At 49.3% G+C, this 22103-nt stretch overlaps 1 protein-coding gene across 18 annotated transcripts in view; it reads left to right on the top strand.

Annotated features, from left to right (window-relative positions):
* The window catches only part of CCM2 (CCM2 scaffold protein), a 59051-nt gene that overhangs the window by 8968 nt on the left and 27980 nt on the right, over positions 1-22103 (top strand). For 11 of the 18 annotated variants that reach the window (XM_073809507.1, XM_073809501.1, XM_073809506.1 and 8 more), the window contains 2 exons: positions 8993-9107; positions 15228-15401. The exons of 1 other annotated variant lie outside the window; for it this stretch is intronic. In XM_073809507.1, coding sequence (XP_073665608.1) covers positions 9009-9107; positions 15228-15401 — 273 coding nt within the window. In that variant the 5' untranslated portion in view covers positions 8993-9008. Of the gene's footprint in view, positions 1-8951; positions 9108-9157; positions 13816-15227; positions 15402-22103 lie in introns of those variants that run through there. 6 more of the 18 variants (XM_073809503.1, XM_073809504.1, XM_073809505.1 and 3 more) reach the window with 4 other exon arrangements.

Below are 22103 nucleotides of genomic sequence, written 5' to 3'. Positions count from 1 at the left end.
TGCTTACGTTTGCCACAAGATGCTCCAGGTTCATCTGATACTTTCTTGTCCAGCCCTGAGCTTGACATTTGTCCAAGGAGCACTGGTTGCTCTCGGTGGAAATGATATTTAGAAACCAAGATCTGGTCAGTAGATGTGCTTATTGCTACTGGGGTGTTATCACTTCTAGATCCTAGAGTGCATAACCCTGATTTGTGAGAAACTTATTCTGATACAATCTACTCCTCTCTTTTGCAAATAGGAACCTCTTTGGTGTTATTTTTTCTTGACAATATTTTCTGGAGCTCTTTCATTATGGGTATGTAGATTCTTTATTCTTTTTTAGAGCTGAATGGCATTTTCTCCTGTGGATTAATATAATTCATTTAAACAGTAGCCTGTTTATGGACTTTTAGGTTGTCATTTTGCTCTAACAAAAAAATGCAGATATTAGCTTTCTACCAACCTTTCACATGTGTGTAAATGTATTTATAGGATTAATTCCTGAAAATGCAATTATCAGGAAAGCATACGTACATTTGTAATTTTATAGATATTGACACATTGTTCCCCATAGTGATTGTTCCAGTTTTTCTTCTTCCATTTAAAAAAAATATATATTTGTTTATTTGGCTACTCGGGGTCTTAGTTGTGGCATGCGGGATCTCCAGGCCCCCTGCATTGGGAGTGTGGCGGAGTCTTAGACACTGGACCACTAGGGAAGTTCCTAGTTTTTATTCTTAACAGCAGTTTATGATGAGAGTGCTTGTTTTTTAATATCTTTGCCCACATGGCATATTTCCAAGCTGTTGAATATTTGCCAAGCTAGTAGATGAAAATGGCATTTGCTAATAATTTTGGATTTTATTTTCCAAAGTGCACTTAAAAGTTGGTTTTTTAAAAAAAATAATTAATTAATTTTTGGCTGCATTGGGTCTTTGTTGCTGCGGGGCTTTCTCTAGTTGTGGTGAGTGGGGGCTACTCTTCGTTGCAGTGCGCAGGCTTCTCATTGTCGTGGCTTCTCTTGTCGCGGAGCATGGGCTCTAGGCATGCAGGCTTCAGTAGTTGTGGCATGTGGGCTCAGTAGTTGTGGCGCACAGGCTTAGTTGCTCTGCGGCATGTGGGATCTTCCCGGACCAGGGCTCGAACCCGTGTCCCCTGCATTGGCAGGCGGATTCTTAACCACTGCGCCACCAGGGAAATCCTGGTGCTTTCTGTTGGTTTTGTTTATTCACTTATCCATTTTCTTTGATTCCCCAGTCCTCACTCCTCTTTCATGCCCCTCCTTCATTGGCAACCATCCTTACCTGTTTGATGCAGGTCCTTTGGTTTGTGTACCCTTGTAAAATGTTTATTATTTTGATGTGTGGTTTTTTGTTTTTGTTTTTGTTTTGCGGTACATGGGCCTCTCACTCTTGTGGCCTCTCCTGTTGCGGAGCACAGGCTCCGGATGCGCAGGCTCAGCGGCCACGACTCACGGGCCCAGCTGCTCCGCGGCATGTGGGATCTTCCCGGACCGGGGCACGAACCCGTGTCCCCTGCATTGTCAGGCGGACTCTCAACCACTGCGCCACCAGAGAAGCCCAGATGTGTGTTTTTAAGAATCTTTTTATTTTGAAATAATTTCAAACTTAAGAAAAATTGCAAAACTGGCCCAGGAATTCCCCCTAATTCCTTAGCAGAATTAGCGCTGAGGTGGTGGCCTCTATGGAGGCGGAGTTGCATGTGCACTGCCCATCCCTTACGCTCAGCAGGTGCTCGGCGTCCGTGTACGCATCTCCTGTGTTGCTTCCATCACATTCCTGATGACGTGCTCACCAGGGATGCGGACAGGTTTCCAAAGGCCGTCCTCTTGGCTGCACTAGTCTCTTCTGGTCGCCCATCACCAGGGGGTCAGGCTCTAGTAGAGATGCTCGTTGACTTTGCCCATGGCAGCGCTTCCTTTGTGGGTGCTTACACGGGCTCCATGAAGATTCGACACGTGGATAGGTTGTCATATCTGTCCTGCAGCAGGGAACCTGGATGTTTGGCCCTTGGTCAGTGTGTCCAGTGCGTTGGACTGTGGGACACTCATGATCGGTCATGCAGGCAGCTGCAGCCTTCCATGGGTCATGCACCTCAGAAGTGAGGCAGGCTTTACCATCCGTGACCTGGGTCCGGTCTGGTGGGCGAGGCTCTACCTGAGTCAGCAGTGTGGGTAAGGTAGTGGACCTTGCTTCCTCTGGGGCCAGACCACGTGCAGCCTCCTGTTTATGGAAGTGCATGGGTTTTACCTTTAAGTGGAGCTGTTCTTTCTGTTGGGTGTTTCTGGGGCGGGTCTCACCTTATGAGAATGCAGTTGGGAGAGAACTTGTTCGAATTGTGGTCGAGCTGTCATCGTTTTGCCTTCGGTGAGCGTTCCTCCCCCTCATCCCATTCCCACCTCGGGTGCTCCTGTCCTTACGGGAGAAGCGCCTTCTGTATCCCAAGGGGCCATCAGGGATTGGCATCCTCTCTGTTAGTGGCTGTGGGGTCAGAGTGTGACATGCTGTCCGTGATGCTGTCCAGATGGCCCACAGGTGACCCGGGGAAGCCAGGCCTTGGACTTTGCTCTCCTCATGACCTGCCCCTTTAGACAGAGGTGGGCAGGTGGCACGTAACCCTCGCAGGTGGTTCTCTCTGGGAGCCATCAGTCTGCTATGACTCCCACAAGAATGAAGTCCCACCGTCACTCGGCACGTGCCAGCCGGGCAGCCGATGGAGAGTTCAGGCAGTAAAGGTCAGCTGTTCACTTTGCCAGGTGTAGGCAGACTGACTTGTTTTCTTGCCAGAGGGCACAGCGTTCTTTCAGAGGGCACTGGTGGTGTCTGAGGTGGCACATCGGGAGCCATCAGTGGCAGCAACACATTCAGGCCCGGTTGCCATGCCAGGTGGCATGGGGACAGCGGCCCTGCTGTTTGAGGGCTCCGTGCACCAGTGGCTTCTATTACGCTGACTGGGTGGAACCTCGGGCCCAGACGTGGGTTCAGTAGTGCGTCTTGGCCCCTTTAGGGGTGCCAGCAGCTCTTGCCGTGCATTTGTCAAGGCTTGCCATGCAGGGTCACCTACACCAGCCTCCAGGCCCTCCCATCAGTGCCTCGTAGCTTCTCTCCCAGTTACACGGGCCGATGAAAACAGCTAGTGCAGCTCAAATGCAGAAACCACAGTCAGTGTTCAAGTCAACAACACAGGAATATGTGGGGCCTGGGGGTCCTCGCCCTCCTCCCCACGTACCCCAGCCCCCCAGTTCCCGCACCCCAGGCTGGGCTCTTGTATCCGTTGCTGTCTCCTCCCGTCCTGTTGCTCTATAGCCCCTCCAGCCACCTTGGCTTTTCCCTTCGTCCTGTTGGAACGCCAGCGTATAATAGAAGATCTGTTTACGATTACAAGTACATACTTCAGGGTTAAAATGAACAGAAACATCCAAAATCTCTATAAGAAAATCTCCTGAAACACACAGACATGGACTTGAAGAAGTGGAAGACACCTGTGTTCGGGTGTGATAGTGGCATCGTGACTGTGTCTACTCTCCCTGAATTAATTTTTAACATGATCCCAATAACAATACCATGGTGCTTGTTAATGGAATGAGACCACTTGACTTAAAGCTCATTTTTTGTTACGCACAAGCAAGAACAATCTCTGAAGAAGAAAAATGAGGGAACAACCCCAGATTGGGTTGTGCTGTCTCGCCCCCGATTGAAGCTGTGGGGTTGTCCTGGGATAAGCTGCAGGAACAGAGGAGAAAATACAGAAACAGACCCCCCTCCATGGGGAAACTTGAGTGCCCAGTAAAATGGTGTTTCATAGCAGTGGGGACAACTGAGTAATGGGTGATATTGGGGTAACTGGACAAACGTGTGGAAAAGGATGAAATCAGATTCATCCTTCCTAGTGTACACAAGGGTGAACAACAGGTGGTTCAGAGATTTAAATGAAAGCAAAAATAATTAAGCCATAGAGGTACTAGGCAAAAACATGGGTGAATTCTTCAATGATCTGGGAGATGAGGAAACTTTTTTTTGGCCGTATCGCGTGGCTCGTGGGATCTTAGTTTCCTGACTGGGGATCAAACCTGGGCCCTCAGCAGTGAAAGCGTGGAGTTTTAACCACTGGACCGCCAGGGAATTCCCGAGGAAAGTTTTCTTAACTATTATTCAAAATTCAGAGCAAGGAGGGGAAAGACCAGATCTGATAACATAAACATAAGCAAAGTAAAAAGACAACAAATCGAGAAAAAATATTTACAACTTATAAAACAAAAAGCAAATATCCCACATCTAAGGTGCTTCTAAAAATAGAGACAACAAAGGCTGAGGACCTGAGAGGAAAAAACAAGTCAAGAGATGGGAACAGACAGTTCACTGAAAAAGAAACTCAAATGGCTTTTAAATGTGTGAAAAGGCAACTCAGACTCTTGCATAATAAGAGAAATGCAAATTAAGAGCACACTGAGCTACCTGTTCTCACCTTTCAGGCCAGCAGACATCCCTGCTTGGTCAGGCATGAGGAACCGGCCAGCATAGCTCCTGACAGGGCATAAGGGGCTATGTCTGGCTGAACTCTGGGGCCGCGACTGACCCAGCATCCCACTTCGGAAACCTCCCCCAAGGAAACATGGGCAAAAACACGAGGCAGTTTGCGCACCAGGCTGTTCATTTTGGCCTCATTCCACCCCTGGGGTGCAGGCTCGCTAAACCATGCTGCAGCCTCACAGCGGGCCGGGGTGGGAGGGTGCAGCGTGGAGCCCTATCTTCGATGATTATCTGGAGGGGAGGGGCTGACCTCTCAGCATGGGCCTTGTGAGTTTGGACCATGTAACGACTTAAAGGATTACAATTGAATCCAAACATTAAAAAAAAAATTACTTAAAAAAATCAAAAGCAAAGTATTAGTAAAAAATGGCAAAAACAAACAAAAGACATAACCCCACAGAAAAGAGTTATTTCAAGTAATTAAATCATAGAAATTCGACAGCAGGCCGACAGTGGGACATACACCAAGGACAAGAAAAGCAACGAAAAAACTTTCAGCGAATTGTTTTCAGTAATCATTTTATTAGTAATAATACTGGTATTATTGCCACTGTTCCATATGTTTTAGGATAAAGTGGAACTATAGTTACATTAACAACATTACACACTGGCTTTCACCATAGGGGGAGTGGGTGGGTGCAGATAATACCAAAGAATGTGATCAATAACCCTGTAATCCTACTTTGGGTTGGAAATACTGTGAATTCATGAGGTTTTTCTCTTAAACACAAGGTGCTTATTTCCTCACTCTCTCTGGTGCCAAGTCCCAGGCGCAGTGAACACCCTCGGTGAGTGGTAGTGGGCCTGAAACAGCACTTTCCTCTAGAAGCAGTAGTGGCCACTTCTAGGTCTGAGGAGCCCTCAGCGGCTGCCAGGGTCCACTTCGAAGAGGCCGCCGCTGGCCGGGGCGGGACAATTGGATCGTCCCTAAGATGATGACTAATGGATTGTTTAGCTCCAGCGATTCCAAGGAAGCAGCATTGCTGAAGAGAAAGGATGATGCATTTAACTTGACTTTTCTGAAGGATCTGTACCTCAGGGTGACCAAGTAGTCGAGGAGGGAAAAGGTCTCTTTATGTAAATGTTTCCACTAATAAATGATGAAGGGATTGTGGAACCAGACTGTTGAAAAATATCCAACTATGAGACAAAGGGGCCAGGCCATAGCCATCAGTGGCAGGTCACTGCCCAATATTACGTGCCCCCTGATGGAAGCGTTCTTGAAAAAACATCGCACTTGAGTGAAATAAAGCCTCATGATCCAACCACCGGTCTACAAGAAATACAGGGGCTGAGAAGCATCTTCAAAGTTCTGACAGAGATACAGCCTGCAGGAGCCAGAAAGTGGGATATTCTACAGGACGACCTGCCCTGGCTATTTAACAGATGCATCAAGAGACTTAAGAATTGTGTCGGCTCAGGGCAGTCTATCGATGGACCTGATTCGCATCTTGATTTGAACAAACTATTAAAAAAAAAATGTGAGTCTGTTGGTGAAAAATTTGAACACCAATTGGATAGTTGAAGATTTAAAAAAATTCCTGTCAAGTTTTAAAGCAAAATAATGCTACTGTGGCTGTTTTTTAATTTTTATTATTATTTTTTAATAAATTTATTTATTTTGGGCTGCATGGGGTCTTTGTTGCTGCACGTGGGCTTTGTCTAGTTGTGGCAAGCAGGGGCTACTTTTCGTTGCAGTGCACGGGCTTCTTGTTGCGGTGGCTTCTCTTGTTGCAGAGCACGGGCTCTAGGCGGTGGGCTTCAGTAGTTGTGGCACGTGAGCTCAGTAGCTGTGGCTCGCGGGCTCTAGAGCGCAGGCTCAGTAGTCGTGGCGCACGGGCTTAGTTGCTCCGCGGCATGTGGGATCTTCCCGGATCAGGGCTGGAACCCGTGTCCCCTGCATTGGCAGGCGGATTCTTAACCACTGCACCACCAGGGAAGTCCCAATATTTTCTTATTTTTCATCTTTCGCTTTATGTTCTATGATAGAGTTGGCAAGTTTTTCATGTAAAGGACCAGATAGTAAATGTTTTAGGCTTTATGGGCCAAGAGGTAACATTGAGGCTTTTAAGTAGGTATCACATCAGAAGAGAGAAAACAAATTTCCCCATTTTCATTGGTGAAATTCAAAGTATGATAATCACTGAGTACAGTTTTTTTGTGACTCAATCCTAATAGGAATGGAATTCTTTTGGGGGGGGCTCACGTTTTGCTTAATTGGGGTTCAGAGTTAGTGCTGTCGATCATCAAGATGATTGGAACGTTCATTTGTAACAGTGCCACCATATTCCGGGTCACTGATTGGGCTTTCAGTTACACCCGTTTTATTATTCAGCGACCGTGTATGTAATTTCTAAGATACCTTTCTTGTTTGCTGTGTCTGTCTCTGTCTCTCTCTCTCGGCTGTGTTTATGGATGCTGTTCTCCTCAGATGCCTCTAAACCCTCTAGAATTTAAGCCCCCATCCAGTCTGTCCTTTGCCCCCTGTGCTCCCTGCCCTTTCTCTTCCATGCTGACCCTGGTGATCACTGTATCTGTGAAAGCAGGACAGGTTGGCTTGTATGTGCAGCTGGTGGGCTTCCTTTAGTTTCCTGTGTTTCCCCGGGAGGGGCAGCTCTGGGACTTTGGAAGGGTGGGCTGTGTGTCGCATGCAGGGGGACCTCGTGGGGAGAAGGCAGTGGACTCAGGCCCCACAGTCAGCAAGTTCCGTCCTGGGGGCTGCTCCACCTCCTGAGGTCTCTGAATCTGACTCCTGGTTCCCTTTCCCTCAGGGCTACCTGATTCTGCTCTGCAGGGGCAGCTTTTAGAAAGAAGGAGAAAGCGGAGTCCAGACAGTACCCATGGTGCCCTGTGTGTCTAAAGAGATAAAGGGATATAGTCCAGTCAATACCAGATGTTTATTCAAACAAATCTAGTGCAGTACTCCTTACCCGGTTTACTGTGCTTTCTACATCTGCGGCATGTGTAGTGGTAACTGAGGCATGAAATTATTGTTCTGAACCAGTCTTTTCAGAATCAGGAAATACTAAACTTTGTTACAGTTTAAATTGAACCATATGAAATAGCCATTTTTATGGGCAGAAAACTGTTGAAAATTAGCACTTTGATCAAATCAAATCTAATTTTAATCTAATATTAATAAATCTAATGTCAGTAAAATTGTATTATATCTGTCATGTTTTGAGCTGTGAACATGGTCACTCTAAATCATCACCCTAATTAACCAGAACAGTTAATTAAGTAGCCGCTCCTATTTGCAGCCCTTCTGGAACATCTAGAGAGTGTAAGGGTCTTCAGCATCAACAAACCCAACTGCTCCTTTTCAGGATCAGATTTGACCCTGAAGGAGTTAAAGTGAGCTTGCTCAAGGACATACTCTTTAGTTTCAAAGTTGCATCTCAAACGCAAGAGTCCTGGAGGCAGGTAGAGGCTTTTGTAGGCTGACGGTCATGGAGAAGGTGTGCTCTGCACAGGCCCCCTGGACTACAGTGCCCTGAAGCAGGCAACAGCCGGCCAGAAACAGCCAGGTCGGCGGGTCCCACCACATAGGTGACAACGCACGTCAGGAGGGGGAGCCCCAGCAGCGCTCTCAGCTTCCTTGCTTACTCTTTTTAACTTTGTCGTTTGGATTTGCAGAATGGTCGGACTTGCAAAATAATGTCCTTCAACTGACTACACGGTATTGACTAGAAATGTGGGGAGGCCACCCGTGGGCTCTGCGTGCTAGAGGTAGTAAGGAAGATGCACTGGTTTAGTAAGAGGATGGGCTGGTTTAGTAAGAAGATGCACTGGTTTAATAAGTCTGTGCACTGGTTTAGTAAGAAGATGCGCTGGTTTAGTAAGAAGATGCACTGGTTTAATAAGTCTGTGCACTGGTTTAGTAAGAAGATGCATTGGTTTAGTAAGAAGATGGGCTGGTTTGGTAAGAAGATGCACTGGTTTAGTAAGAAGATGGGCTGGTTTAGTAAGAAGATCTGCTGATTTAATTAGAAGATGGGCTGGTTCAATAAGAAGATGGGCTGGTTTGCTAAGAAGATCTGCTGACTTGGTAAGAAGATGGGCTGGTTTAGTAAGAAGACGTGTTGGTTTAATTAGAAGATGTGCGGGTTCAGTAAAGAGGTGTGCTGGTTTAGTTAGAAGACGTGCTGGTTCAGTAAGGAGATGTGCAAGCTTAATTAGAAGAGGGGCTGGTTCAGTAAGGAGATGTGGAGGTTTAGGTAGAAGACGTGCTGGTTTAGTATGAAGATGTGTGGGTTTACTTTATGTCTTTTCGTGCATGCAGCCTGTTTGGATTTTGCCAGCAGTTTTAGGGTGTTGCCTGCCTCAAACTTTTTTAAAAAACTGTAAACAGCTTCAGTGGGGTTTGCAGAAGGAAGCTGTGGTTTCTGGTCTTCCTGTTCATTCACATGTTTTTTTCAGAGGGAGGGCTAACATCTGACCATATTTTTCAACAAGCTCAGAAGTGAACAGAGGAGAATGCACAGTAACTATCGGCAGAGGGGGAGGAACCAGAATTCCTCCAGAGAAATTCCTCCTCACACAGACTTTCCAGCGGGGTGTTCCATGGAGAACGAGGTAGGTGCAAACCCAGCGTGGAAAGAGCCGTCTAGAATGATTGTTTGGGTCCTGTGGCCTTTACTTTGGGAAGGTGGGGTGGAGGGTTCCTGCTGGCTTCCGGGTCTGAGAACTGGCAGCCCCAGTGGCCAGCGAAGTGAGCAAGGTGAGCTGTTTGTAGGTTGTTGGGTTCGTCCATCTTCACTTAAGGAGTAAGACACTGTGGATGTCAGGTCTGCTGAGGAAGAGTGACGTTCATGTAGATTTGTAGTCAGTTAGGACCCAAGATCTGAGTTGGAAAATGATTTAGGGAAGAGGTCAAGAAAGAGCACATTCACAGTGCAGACTCGTGCCTGGAATTTCACCCATGATGCCTGAGGGAGGAGGAGTGCCCGGCAGGAGTGGCCGCTGCCTGCCCGGCAGGAGTGGCCTCGGCCGCTGCGTGGACGGTCAGGCGCAGTGTGTGTCACCAGAGCAAACGGCTGCAGTGGGGGAGGTCAGGTTCATGCCTAGTCCTGAGATAGGGTACTCGAGGTCTGTAGGAGGTCCTGGGGCACGGGCTGTGTCGTACTCCTTATTTGGGCCTCTGCGGCACCTAAGAAAGGCTCTTTTTCTGTTGGTAGGCGCTTAAGTGCTTAACTTCCTTTTTAAAAAGATAGTGAATCTGTTGACTTGCGTTACAGGGAGTTGGAGTTAAGATAGGCAACGTTGAGATACAGCTTTAAACAGTGGTGCTTATGGGAGAGGATTTGTCGGGGTGCTTCGTGCACTTGGGCGCGGGTGAATCTGGGGAGTAGCCGCTGCCTTGCCCAGCTGGACAGTTGGACAGTGGCTCTGCCTGGCCCACGTGCTGGCCTGGGTGTCTCTCCCTGGTGTTGTCCCGCAGCCCTGCGGAGCCTGATCCCCGCTGAGCAGTCCCCCTCTCCCTCCCTCAGCAGAAGGGGCCCTGGGGCAGGGAAGGGGGTCCCTTGAGGTGCAGCCCCAGTGCCGGGCACATGCCAAGTGCCCATTAGACGTTTGCTGAATGCCGAACTGAAGGACCCCAGGGCATTGCACTTGAAGGCTTTGTTCTGGGGCGGTTTTGTGTTACTAACCAAAGGAGTAGGTAAGGGTGCGTGAACACCGTACTGAGGCCTTCGAGGTGCCCAGTGCGGGTTTCCTTCCTTCACTGCCACACGCTTTCTCTGGAACGCGCTGGGCTGAGCACTGCGCACATGGAGTGACGTGGTGTATGTCACCTTATTATTCACTTTGGTCCGCAAGTAGAGGCCACTGTCCCATGAGCAGTTGTGCTGGTTCCTTCAGCACACGCATTTCATACTATAAGTTAATAAACAGACAGTCTGACGGAGAAGTTAGCCTCTGGGAATTTGTTTAGGAGATGCAGTTACTCGGAGCCTGGTCACCCCAAGTGAGATGCTAAGTCAGGCTTTAATCTAACAATACCCAAGGCCAGCCTGGCCCCTGGTCCCTCCTCTAGGAAAGCGCTAAGTGGGCCAGAGTTTGTGTGTGTGTGTGTGTGTGTGTGTGTGTGTGTGTGTGTGTGTGTGTGTGTGTGTGTGTTGAAGAGCTACATTTGAGGTTTCCAACTTCAAAAGTTGTTTCAGGCATAAGATGGAAAATATATTGTAAGAATACTGTAAGCATCTAGGTATCACTTCTGAGCCAGTTCGGAAGTTCTGCACAGGTCTAGGAAGCAGCGTGTGTTCCATGTGAGAAGTCTGCAGATGCCTGACAGGGCCACTGAAGCCCCGCATCCCCTCCCTGGATCTGTGCCTCGGATCCTCGGTTGGTTCCTTCAACACTCAGGGCCCCCGTTTCTTCACGAGAGATTCAGGCACAGATGGACGCCGGGTGGCACTCGGTGCCAGGGCTCCATTCACGAAGAGAACCCGTGCTTGGCGTTGTGCTCCTTCCAGGGGCTAAATTGCTCCTTTTGTCTTTTGGGGTCAGAGATGGCAAGATCATTTCAGTGATGATGAACATGGGCGCTCAATGAAAATACCTGTTGAGTGAAGGATGAACAATTACACGGGCTAAAACCACTTTTTAAAACTCTGTATTGATCTGGAGGCTATTCCAGTGAATTAAAGAATCCACAGTCGTTTAATGGAATCCTGATTCTGTGCATCGGAATATTCTTTTTCTAAAATTAATTAATTTATTTATTTTTGGCTGCGTTGGGTCTTTGTTGCTGCACGTGGGCTTTCTCTAGTTATGGCGAGCGGGGGCTACTCTTCTTGCGGTGCGCGGGCTTCTCACTGTGGTGGCTTCTCTTGCTGCGGAGCACGGGCTCTAGGCGCATGGGCTTCAGTAGTTGTGGCACATGGGCTCAGTAATTGTGGCTCGTGGGCTCTAGAGCACAGGCTCAGTAGTTGTGGCGCACGGGCTTAGTTGCTCTGCGGCATGTGGTATCTTCCTGGACCAGGGCTCGAACCCGTGTCCCCTGCATTGGCAGGTATATTCTTAACCCCGCTGCGCCACCAGGGAAGTCCCAGAATATTCTTAATTGTTCTCAGTTTATTTTTTTCAAGCAGAACTTTCTTTTACATTTTCATGTTTAAAAGCAACATAGGCTCCAAAATCCTGAGGTGCCCTCTTGTTCATTGTGTTTCTGGAGAAGCTGAGGGGCCCCCACTGTGCCTGCCATCCCCCAGCTCCCAGCCGTGTCTACTTTCCAGCTCCTGCAGCGGGAGCGGGGCGCGCACCTCCTGTGTCACACGCCTGCTGTCCTTGGGTGGGGCAGCCGCCCCCGTTCTGTGCTGAAACAGGGTGAGGCGGCAGAGGAAAGCTGCAGGTTTGCTGGGTGCATTTCTTTACATAATGGTTTCAATATTCCACTCTCTAGGGAGGCTTATCCACTGGTTGAACGTATTTGGGATGTTAAAAAAAAAAAAGCACATGATGCCTGGGGTATGCAACACTGAGGACTGAGTTAGGGAAGCCGTGTCTGATTCCAAATCAGTCATGCCAAGTTCATGCTTGGCCAGGTGGCCTTGTGTGCAGCCTGGGTTCCGGGGCGGCTCCCCTCGCCTCCGCCAGCCTGTGAGCAGTGGAGGGCACGCGCCATTATTCGTCACGGGGCCTCACGGGCCGTGCCTTGTTGCCAGGGTAGCTCCTTTAAAAACAGGGCATTTGGGCCCTAAAGTACACCTTCGAGGCACCTGGCTGGCAGTTCTCATCACGGATTCAGTCCCTGTTCATCTGCTTTGGGCTTATCTCCCCCGGCTTGACGGTGACCACCTAGAGGGTGGGAATTCCGTCTCATCCCCCCACGGGGCCTTCCTGATGCTGGCTGGCACAGACATCAGACACATTACTGCTCCCCTGTAGGGTGCTGGCTCCCAAGAGGTAAAGGCAGCAGAAGACGGAGTGGGGCTCAGCGTAGGGTAAGCTGGTCCTCGAGCAGTAGGAGGCGTCTGCAGTGGGCGTCCTGGTTTCCTTGGCCTGCAGGGGCCAGACAGATGAGGCGTATGGGCTGGCAGAGGGTCTCTCCTTAAGGTGGGTTGCAGGACTCGGGCTCTGGGTCCTTGCCACACACTGATTCTGTGTGCAGACCGTCCCTCAACATTAAAATAACAGCATGGTTTGCATGTGGCCTGTGGACCTGGCGATTTGGTAAGAGGCTGACCTTGGCAAACCCCTCGTCTCAGAACTGGTTTCCTGTTGCTTCCCGGCGTAGAGGAGTAGCAAGGTAGAGCAGCAAACAGGTCGAGCTGAGCTGTTCTCGTGCGCCATCAGGCTCAGAATCAACCGTGGGCTGTGCCCGTGCTGGTTATGATTTGGGAGAGTGAACTTGGTGAGGTTACCAGGTAGAAATGGTGTAGGGACAGATGTTTACTCCAGCCACTTTGGGATATAGGTCATCTGTGTAACATTGTGCCGCGTGTCTCAGTACTTCCACAGCCCTAGGGCAGTGCCTTGCTCATCACAGGAGCTAGGAGGCTCTCAGTGCAGATAACAGTCAAGCAGAACAGGATCGAAGAGTCACGTGTGTGCCGTTGATCGCCTCGGATGCCAGCCAGAGTGGCAGTTACGGTTCAGGGCCTGGCCTGACCTGCCCGCAGTCAGGCTGCTGAAACGTGATGTTTACGTTACTCAGCTCTCAGTGTCACTTGCTTTCAGTGTAAACTTTACCATCGGTCTGGCAAATTGTGGGTGATAGTGTCCCACTGTTTCCACGTGAGCCCTACATCACGGTTACCTGGTCCAGACCCCGCCCACCCCGGATTTCACCTGAAGTGCCTCACCCTCTCCCCCACTCGCGGAATTTGTGCTGGGGCTGACAACTCCTGTGGGATCGAGGAGAAAGAAGCCTGAGCAGCCCTGGGGGCGGGCTGTCTGAGGGCTGGGATCAGCCGTCTCCGGCTCCTCCGAGGAGCCCCTTCGCTCCTCTGTAGTTCGTCTGAGACTGTGGAGATGATGCTCTCCCTATGATGATGCGATTGGTTATCTTGCCTCCCTTAACCTTTTGTGCTTTTATCTTGTCTCAGCTTAAGTGTAAGCAGTTGTAGGCAGGAACTGTACTCATCCTTTAAAAACAAAATCTTATGGACGATTTCAAATGTAAACAAGAGCAGAGAGAAGTCAATGAAGCCGCACACAGCGCAAGTCTCGTCTAGCGTTGATCCTCCCCAGCCCTGAGGGCCTCACATCAGCATCATTCCCCCAGCCCCCCACGCGGCACGAAGCGCTGAGGGGCTGCATTGGGATGGGCAGTGGGAACTCGGTGGGTATCCAGCGCGAGGAGGGGCGCTCCAGCGTTAGTTGCGGTGGATCAGTGGGGTAAAAGGCAGCTATCCAGGGGCCAAGTGCTCAGGGGTAAGGAGCGCAGGCCAAGGAGCAGAGGAGGAGAGCCGGGCTCCGGCTATAGAAGGGGCAGGAAGAATGCTGGGTCCACTTGGCTGAGGGCGTGTTCTGTGTGGGGCGGGCCCTGCAGGACCTCCTGGAGCCCCCCGAGGCCTCACCTGCCTTTGTGAGGGAGTCAGGGCCCCTCTCCATCCTCCATCTGTGAGATTGACAGGCTGCCGAGGCGCCTCGCAGGCATTGTTTGGGGTGGGATATGGCATGTGGCTGAATTTCCCCCTTGCAGAGGAGAGACAGGAACGAGAGCTTTTGGTACATGGTTGGCGACATAGACATTTGTTTCTTGTAAGTGTTGGTCAGAGCTAGGCCTGCCCTAGGTCCCGGCCGCTGTGTGGCGTTGGGTCCTGCCCAGGCAGGCGAGCTGCAGAATCACAGACAAGACAATGGAAGGTGACTTCTCGGTCTGGTGTGGGTCACCACCTTTGGGTTTCGCTGCTGTGTTCGGTGAGGTTTCCCTGCCGAGGCTGCACATTGGCGTCTTGTGTTCTCTGGTTTTACGTTCCTTTGCGTGACTGGAAGCGGTCACCTTTGGCCTCTGTGTGCAGGTGCCCAGTGCCCACGCCTGACTCTCTGAACATCTGTGCCCGTGGAGGGCCTGGAGGGCTCTTACAGAGCTGCAGGGAGGGAATCCTGGGCCTTTTCCTGGGGCCCGCAGGCGAGGTTGACTTTATTCTCCCCGCTGTCCCTGGCTCTCCCTCTGCAGGTTTACTTTGATCGCAGGGTTGGCCTCCAAGCCCCTCTAGACACTGACCACGGGGTGAGGTCACCCAGGTGCTGGTCAGCGCCCTGAGCCCCCGAGGCCCCGGAGGAGGGAGGGGAAAGCAGAGCGCGTGCTGCGTTCCTACGGGAGAGGGAAGAGGCGGGCCTTGCGGCTGTTGAGCTGAGTTTCCTGTTGATGCCACAGTCCTGGCCACACCTCCCTGCCTTCTCCAAGACCCTGCAGTGAAGTGACCCAGTGGAGCCGGGAGGTCACTTCAGAGCAATGCTGCATTTTTGTCTTCTGAGGGAATCTCCCCCTTCCTGCCCCTTCTCGGCTCCTGAGTTTACTCACCTTGAGAATTGGCCCTTGACCTTGTAAGTGTCCATGAACAGGTGAGGGACCAGCCCCTCGGTGCCCGAGGCGGCACTGGGCCCAGCCCACCCTGGCTGGCAGTAGCCGGCCCGTCTGCACGGGGACCATGGTGGTGCTTCTGGCCGCTTCCGCTTGTTAGCCATGGGTACAGCGCAAAGCCTTTGTGAATAATGAACTCCAATCATTGCCGTTTCTGCCTGCAGCCTGGAATTGTGTCGCCGTTTAAACGAGTATTCCTAAAAGGTGAAAAGAGTAGAGATAAGAAAGCCCATGAGAAGGTGACAGAGAGGCGCCCTCTGCACACTGTGGTGCTGTCCCTGCCTGAGCGCGTCGAGCCCGACAGACTGCTGAGCGACTATATCGAGAAGGAGGTGAAGGTAAGTCCGCGGCCGCAGGACCCGCCTGCCCGTCGCCAGCAAAGGCCCCCTGATGCACCAAACGCTGCGGTTCTGGGACCCGTCCCCACTCACACCTCGGGTGACTCCCACCCGGCGGTGCCCCTGCGGTGGTGTGTCTGACAACTGGGTGCCCAAACCCCAGGTCTCTGTCTTCCGGCCCCATTTCTGGCATTCTCTCCAGTAGCAAGCTGCCTCCTTTCTCGTAAAGGCTGGCCGTGTGTTTCGGTTCCTTGGTCAAGGCTAAGAGCTATTCCGTGTGCCATTGTCACAGCCTAGGACACGGGCTCCTGAATCCTGTCAAAGCCCGCACCCACTTGTGGGTAAACATGACGCGCACTAGTGTATTGTCAGTGCTTCCCCTAAACACTACATGAAAAGAAATCAGAGAGAAATCAGAGCGAATGGGAAAGGGGACCGCGGTGATGAGAGAGGCCCATACACGTGCAGAGGGAGCTGACGAAGGTGGGGTGACAAGTTCACAGAGCCCACGAAGCTGGACCTGCGTCCCTCAGAGGACGCGGAGCTGTCCAGCTGGACCCGGGGGCTGGGGGCGCGTGGAGCACGGTGTGGACTTGGGGGAGGGGTTTGCTCTCACCTGCCACAGGGGGAGGTGGCAGGTCTCCCTGGTAGAGACATGACACTAGGGGGGCTTTAGACGTGGGGACGCCTGGCCCAGAGGAGGGTGGGGAGAGACCCAGTGTGAAGATGAGCAGATTAAGTCAAAGCCTCTGTCCAGAATGGTGAGAATTGCCCACCCCCTTTCCCTCAAGCTTGCAGATAGGCCTGCAACCAGGCCTCTCCCACAAGGGGGTCCTCGGAGGAGTGCTTTCATGTGGAAGCCACACAACCCGCAGAAGTGCTGCCTCGAATGACCCTGGGGTGACCACCCAGCCAGCCTGAGAGAAGCTGACAGTCTGCACCTCTGCCCGTGCACACGGCTTCTTTCGTGGGCAGTCAAGGAGAAGTACACGTTTGAGGAAGACATTTCATCTAAAGATAGAGCCCAGGACAAACACAAGACGTAAACATGAATGTGACAGCAGCAGTGCGGAAACTAGGGGAAAAATAAAAATACATAATGTTGTCAGAAAGATAAGAGGAAATACTGTTAACTGTGAGACAACAGGATAAGAGGCGGAGACAAGAGCTTTTGGAATGAAAGGATCTTAACTATATGTCGTAAAAATTCATTAGAGGGGTCAAAAGATAAAGTCAGGGCAGTCACCCGGAAAGAAAAACCAAGAGACAAGGAGATCCAAAATCAGTAAACAGAAGATGAGAGAGGGAAAAAATTATAGGAGCCATCCAGAAGGTTCAGCCTCTGACTCATGAGAAGAAAGAATGGAGGCGAGCGGGAGGAAGTTGTTAAGACAGTAATGGAAGGACATTTTGCAGAAAATTCACCAACAGACATGATTCTCAGATTGAGAGGGTCCCTTTCTGGTCATGATGACCAGACAGTCAGGTTTCTAAAATGTGACCCCTCAGAGCCCGTTCTGATGAGGTTCTTGGGAGATGTGCTGCCTCAGAGCACAAGGACGCACCAGGAAGGTGGGAGATGCAGGTCCAGAACCGGGGCTCTAAGCACGGAAAAGAACAGAGGGAATTCCCAAGATGGGAATCTAAGGAACAGGCTAGGGCAGCTCTGGGAGAAGAGAACACGGATGGTTTTATATGTTGGAGTAGAGGCTGCTGAAGAATTGGGAAGATAGAATTGTACATTGAAAACAAAGCAAGTGGAGGGAAGGGTAGGCCCATATTACACCATGAAAATTTAAAGTTTGGGGACTTCCGCGTCCAGGAAGAGGGAGTCGACATATTTTTCCCTATTCCTCTCACTAAGTACACCTAAAAATCCTGGACGTTATGTATGCAACAACCGTAAGAAGACTCTGAAAGGTAGAGTGACGGCAGACCAGCCAGGGACCTTGGGACCCAAGGGGGGGACCCGTTTGGTGAGTGCCCCGGTTCTCTTTTTCCTCATGTATCCCAAGCTTGGAACTGAAGAAGCTGGCGACCCAGAACAGCCAACAGGTGCACACAAAATCCCAACAAAATTCTCTCTCTCTGGCCAGAGGACCAGGAAAGGGATAGCTTAGCAGGACAGAAAAATGTTTTACAATACCTGCTCAGTGCCAACCAAATGTGGCTGAAAAACCTGTGGCCCCGCTGCTGCCTCTACCAGCAAAGACTGTGTAGGGGCCAGCACCCACCCCAGAGAAGGCTGAGTAGGGAGCTGGGGCTTTATCCCTGATGAACCCCTAGTGGAACTGCGGTGTCAGTGGAGACCATGTGGGGAGCCTGGAATTCTGCCCTCAGACAGCAGCAGTGTGACACACACCACCCCTCATGTCATTGGGCCACTTGGGGAGCCAGAACGCCAGCCATGTCCAGCAGGGAAGAGGAGCCCCCCACTCAGGTGGCAGAGGAGGCCAGTGGGGAGTCAGCCCCTCCCCCTGGTAACAGTGTGCTCCCCTCCCGCTGTGGGACTAGAGCAGATTTCTGACACTTGTGTCCTCAGAGTCCTGGAGGGAGAAGAGACGGGGTGAGGTGGGGCTGAAAAGCTGATCAAAGGAATCGTGGCTGAAACTGCTGTGATTTGTTAAAAGACAGATTCAGAGATTCAAGAAGCTCACCACAGACAGGATGAACCCAAAGCAGTCCACACCAAGACACGTCGTAGTGAAACTTCCGAAAAGTAAAGACAAGGACAGAGTCTTGAAAGCAGTGAGAAAGAACTTTACCTGTAGGGAAAACGGAAATGATAGATTTCACGTCAGAAACCACGGAGCCAGAAGGAAGTGACGACATCCTTCAAGTGCTAGGAGACCCTGAAGAATCAGAGGCTGATGAAAGCACCACAGGCGACCCTGCACCCTCAGACAGCAGCCAGCAAACGGACCAGTTTCTTGAAGAGCACAGACTGCCATGGGTCACCAGTAAATAGATCATTTGAATAGTCCTGCAACTATTAAAGAAATTAAATATCTAATTTGAAAACTCCCATAAAAAAGTCTCCAGGCCCAGGTGGTTTCTGGAAAATTCTATCATATGTTTAAAGAGTTAACACTAATTCTACACAGTCTCTTCCAGAAAAACAGAAGGGGAGGGAACACTTTTTAACTCATTTGTGAGGTTAGTATTTCCCTGATACCAAAATCAGTTAGTACGAAGCAAAACTAAATCACAGACATGAATACAGATGCTTAGGTATAAATGTAACAAAGCGTATAGGATTTGTACGCTGAAAACTACACAACACGGATGAAAGGATCAAAGATCTGAATAAGTGGAGAGACATACCACGTACGTGGATTGGAAGATTCAACCTAGTTAACCTGTCAGTCTTCCCCAAATTGATATACAGGTTTGATGCATTTCCTAGCAAAATCCCAGCAAGATATTTTGTAGATATAGACAAGTGTTCTAAAAGTTATATGGAAAGGCACAAGAAGTAGAATAGCTGGAACGGTTTGAAAAAGAAGAGTTAAAAGAGAGGAATCAGTCCGCCTGGTTTCAAGATGTACTTTAGAGCTACAGCAGTGAAGACCGTGAGGCAGCAGTAGAGGGACTGATGCAGTAATCAGCGGAACAACATCATGAACCCAGAAACAGACCCAAACAAATACACCCAACGGATTTTTGACGGAGGTGCAAAAAGCAAGTCAGGGGAAAGACCGTCTTCTTAGCAAATGACGCTGGAGCCGTTGGGCACCCATTGAGAGAAAAATGAACCTCACGCCGAATCTCACACCTTACACAAAAATTAACTCAGAATGGATCATGGTATTAAAGGGAAAAGGTAAAACTATAACACTTTTAGAAAAACACCTAAGAGAAAATCTCCAGGACCCAGGGTAGGCAGAGACCTTAGACTTGACATAAAAAAGGGAATGATTGGTAAACTGAACATCAAATTTAAAAGCTTTTGTTCTGCAGAGGACTCCATTAGGAGGATGAAAACACAAGCTTCAGACTGGGAGAAGATATTTGCAAACCACCTACCTGCCAAAGGTCTTTCATCTAGAATATATAAAGAACTGTCAAAGCCCAATAGCAGAAAAGCCAACAGTCTGATTAGAACATGGGCAGAAGTCATGAAGAGACATTTATTTTGCCAACGAAGACAGTCAGATGGGAATAAGCACATGAAGATGTTCAGCATCACTAGCCCTTAGGGAAGTACAAATTACAACCACAGGGAGACATCACTACACACCAAACAGAATGACTGAAGTTAAATAAGTAGTGAGAACAGCAAATGCTGGCGAGGATGCAGAGGGTCACTCATGCATGGCTGGTGGACATGCAGAATGTGCAGCCGCTCTGGGAAACAAGTGGGCAGTTTCTTAAAAACTAAACATGCAACTACCGTCTGACCTGGCAGTTGCACTCTGAGTATTTATCCCAGGGAAATGAAAATCTGTGTTGCCACAAAAACCTATACATGAATATTAAAAGCAGCTTTATTCATAATGGGCGAAAACTGGAAATACCCCAGATGTCCTTCAGTGGGTAGATGGTTAAACAAATGATGTGCATCCGTACTGTGGAACCCTACTCAGCTGTAAAAAGGCATGATTTACTGATTGCTTCAATACCCTCCAGGAGTCTGCAGAGAATTATGCTGAGTGAAAAAAACCAATCCCCAAAGCTACATACTGTATGATTCCCTGTGCATAACATTCTTGATATGACAGAATTATTGAAATGCAGAACAGATAGGGCTTGCTAGGGGTTAAGGAGGAGACCAGGTGGGTGGGAAGTGGGTGCGCCTGTAAAAGAGAAGCGGGAGGGACCGTGTGATGGAATGTTCTGTAACCTGACCTTCTAGTCACTATCCTGGTTGTGATGCTGGGTGATCACGAGATGTTACCTTAGGTATAACAGGGTGCGGGGTACAGTGGACCTCTGTGTATTATTTCTTACAACTGCCTGCCATTTACAATTATCTTAGAATTAAAGGTTAAAAAAAATTAAAGACTCTGCATAAACAAAACTGTGATTTCACTACCTCTTGGCACAGTGGTGAAATAGAATGTACCTAACAGGAGGATATAAGCACCAAGTAATGATTAAGTAATAAATTATCTAAATTGTAAGAAAAGAAAAAAGGAAGGAGAGATGGGGGTGGTGATATACGGGAATTAACTCTTTCTCTGCCGTAACTGGAAATCAACAGCTAATGTCTTAGATTGATGAATCAGGCAGTAGCAATGTAAAATCGTTACTTAGAAAGTCGGCCCTAGATCCAGAAGACCCTGGAGTTGCTGCCTCTGGGAAGCAGTTTATAGGGTTGCCTGGGTTGGGGCCAGATGGTTGTTTTTTGTTATACACTTCTGGGGACTATTTACGTTTTTAAACTTCCTACATGTATCACTTTGATAAAAATAAAAACAGCGACGACAACACAATGCGCTAGTGGTGAGGAGACTTTTCCTCCCGCATACTCGAGTGTAGTTCTTTATGGAAAGTATTTTGTATTCGGAATGAACATTACTAACATGAAGGTGAGAGGCACTTAACAGTTGCTCCTCATTTCTGAATGCTTACCTATACGGCAACACTATTTAACATTTTAAATACATTTTCTCATTGAATCCTCACCCGGCTTTTTTAAAGCAGAAGCATCCTTCCCAGGGTTTCGACCCCATGAGGCCCAGGGTGGTGCAGGGGTGCAGGCTCGGGACCTGTGAACCGACATTCTGGCTTTTAATTCGGGGGGCAGCAGCAGGTAATTAATCACATGTGTGATACCAAACCCAAGATGCTTCTTGATAAGATTTGTTATTTCTTATTTATTGTATTTTTAAAAGTTGAATAGGTAAGTTATGGACATGGTACAAAATTCAGATGGTAAGGCGATGCCTGGTGAGGAGAGGTCCCCAGTCCCCCCGCCCCCCCGCCCCTGGCAAGAACCATTGGCATCAGTTTCTCGCGTGTCCCTGCACGGGCGGTCTGTCCGTATCCGAGCACACACGTGCATGTGTTCCCAAATGATTACCTGGTGCACACTTTGCACCTCGCTGTTTACACGCAACAGTATATCTCGACATATCTTCGTGGATTGGGGCACATAAAGCTGCCTCGTCCATTTCCCTCCCGTTATAATGGCTGTACCACATTTTATGTAACCAGTGATCTAGTCATACATATTTAATTTGTCTCTGTTACACATTTTACTAACCCTCTAGGATAAATCGCAGAAGTAGAATTGCTGGGTGTAGGGCTCGATTATTTTTATCTTGACAGACATTTCCAGTTGCCCTTCATGCGGGATTTAAGCTGGTGCACACCATGGGCAGTCAGGGCGAATGCCTGTTCATCCACACTCTAAGGGGCCACACAGTGTACCTGCGGGCTTCTTGATCTTTGCCAGCCTGATGGTCATAGTCTGTTACATTGCAGTTTGTACTTACGAGTGAGGTTGTGTATCTTTTCATATGGTCGAGTCAGATCTCTTAAGTGTCTTTCTACAGCTGTTTTTCTGTTGGGTGGTTGGTGGTTTTCCCATACGTTTTCCCTAGCGCTCAGTGTGGTAGGTGAGTTTGCCCTTCGCGGTGAAGTTAGTTTTAAGGTTTTCCCTGTTTGTTGCTTGTCTTTGTTCAGAGATGTCTCGGTTCTCTAGAAGCAGGGCCTGCAACTGGAGATTGTGTTTGATGATTCAGGGTGTGTTCTCAG

This window comes from Tursiops truncatus, chromosome 9 (assembly GCF_011762595.2).
Source record: "Tursiops truncatus isolate mTurTru1 chromosome 9, mTurTru1.mat.Y, whole genome shotgun sequence".
In the NCBI taxonomy this organism is placed as follows: Eukaryota; Metazoa; Chordata; class Mammalia; order Artiodactyla; family Delphinidae; genus Tursiops; species Tursiops truncatus.
Note: the sequence above shows the minus strand (reverse complement) of the source record. Positions and strands in the feature narration are given on the sequence as shown.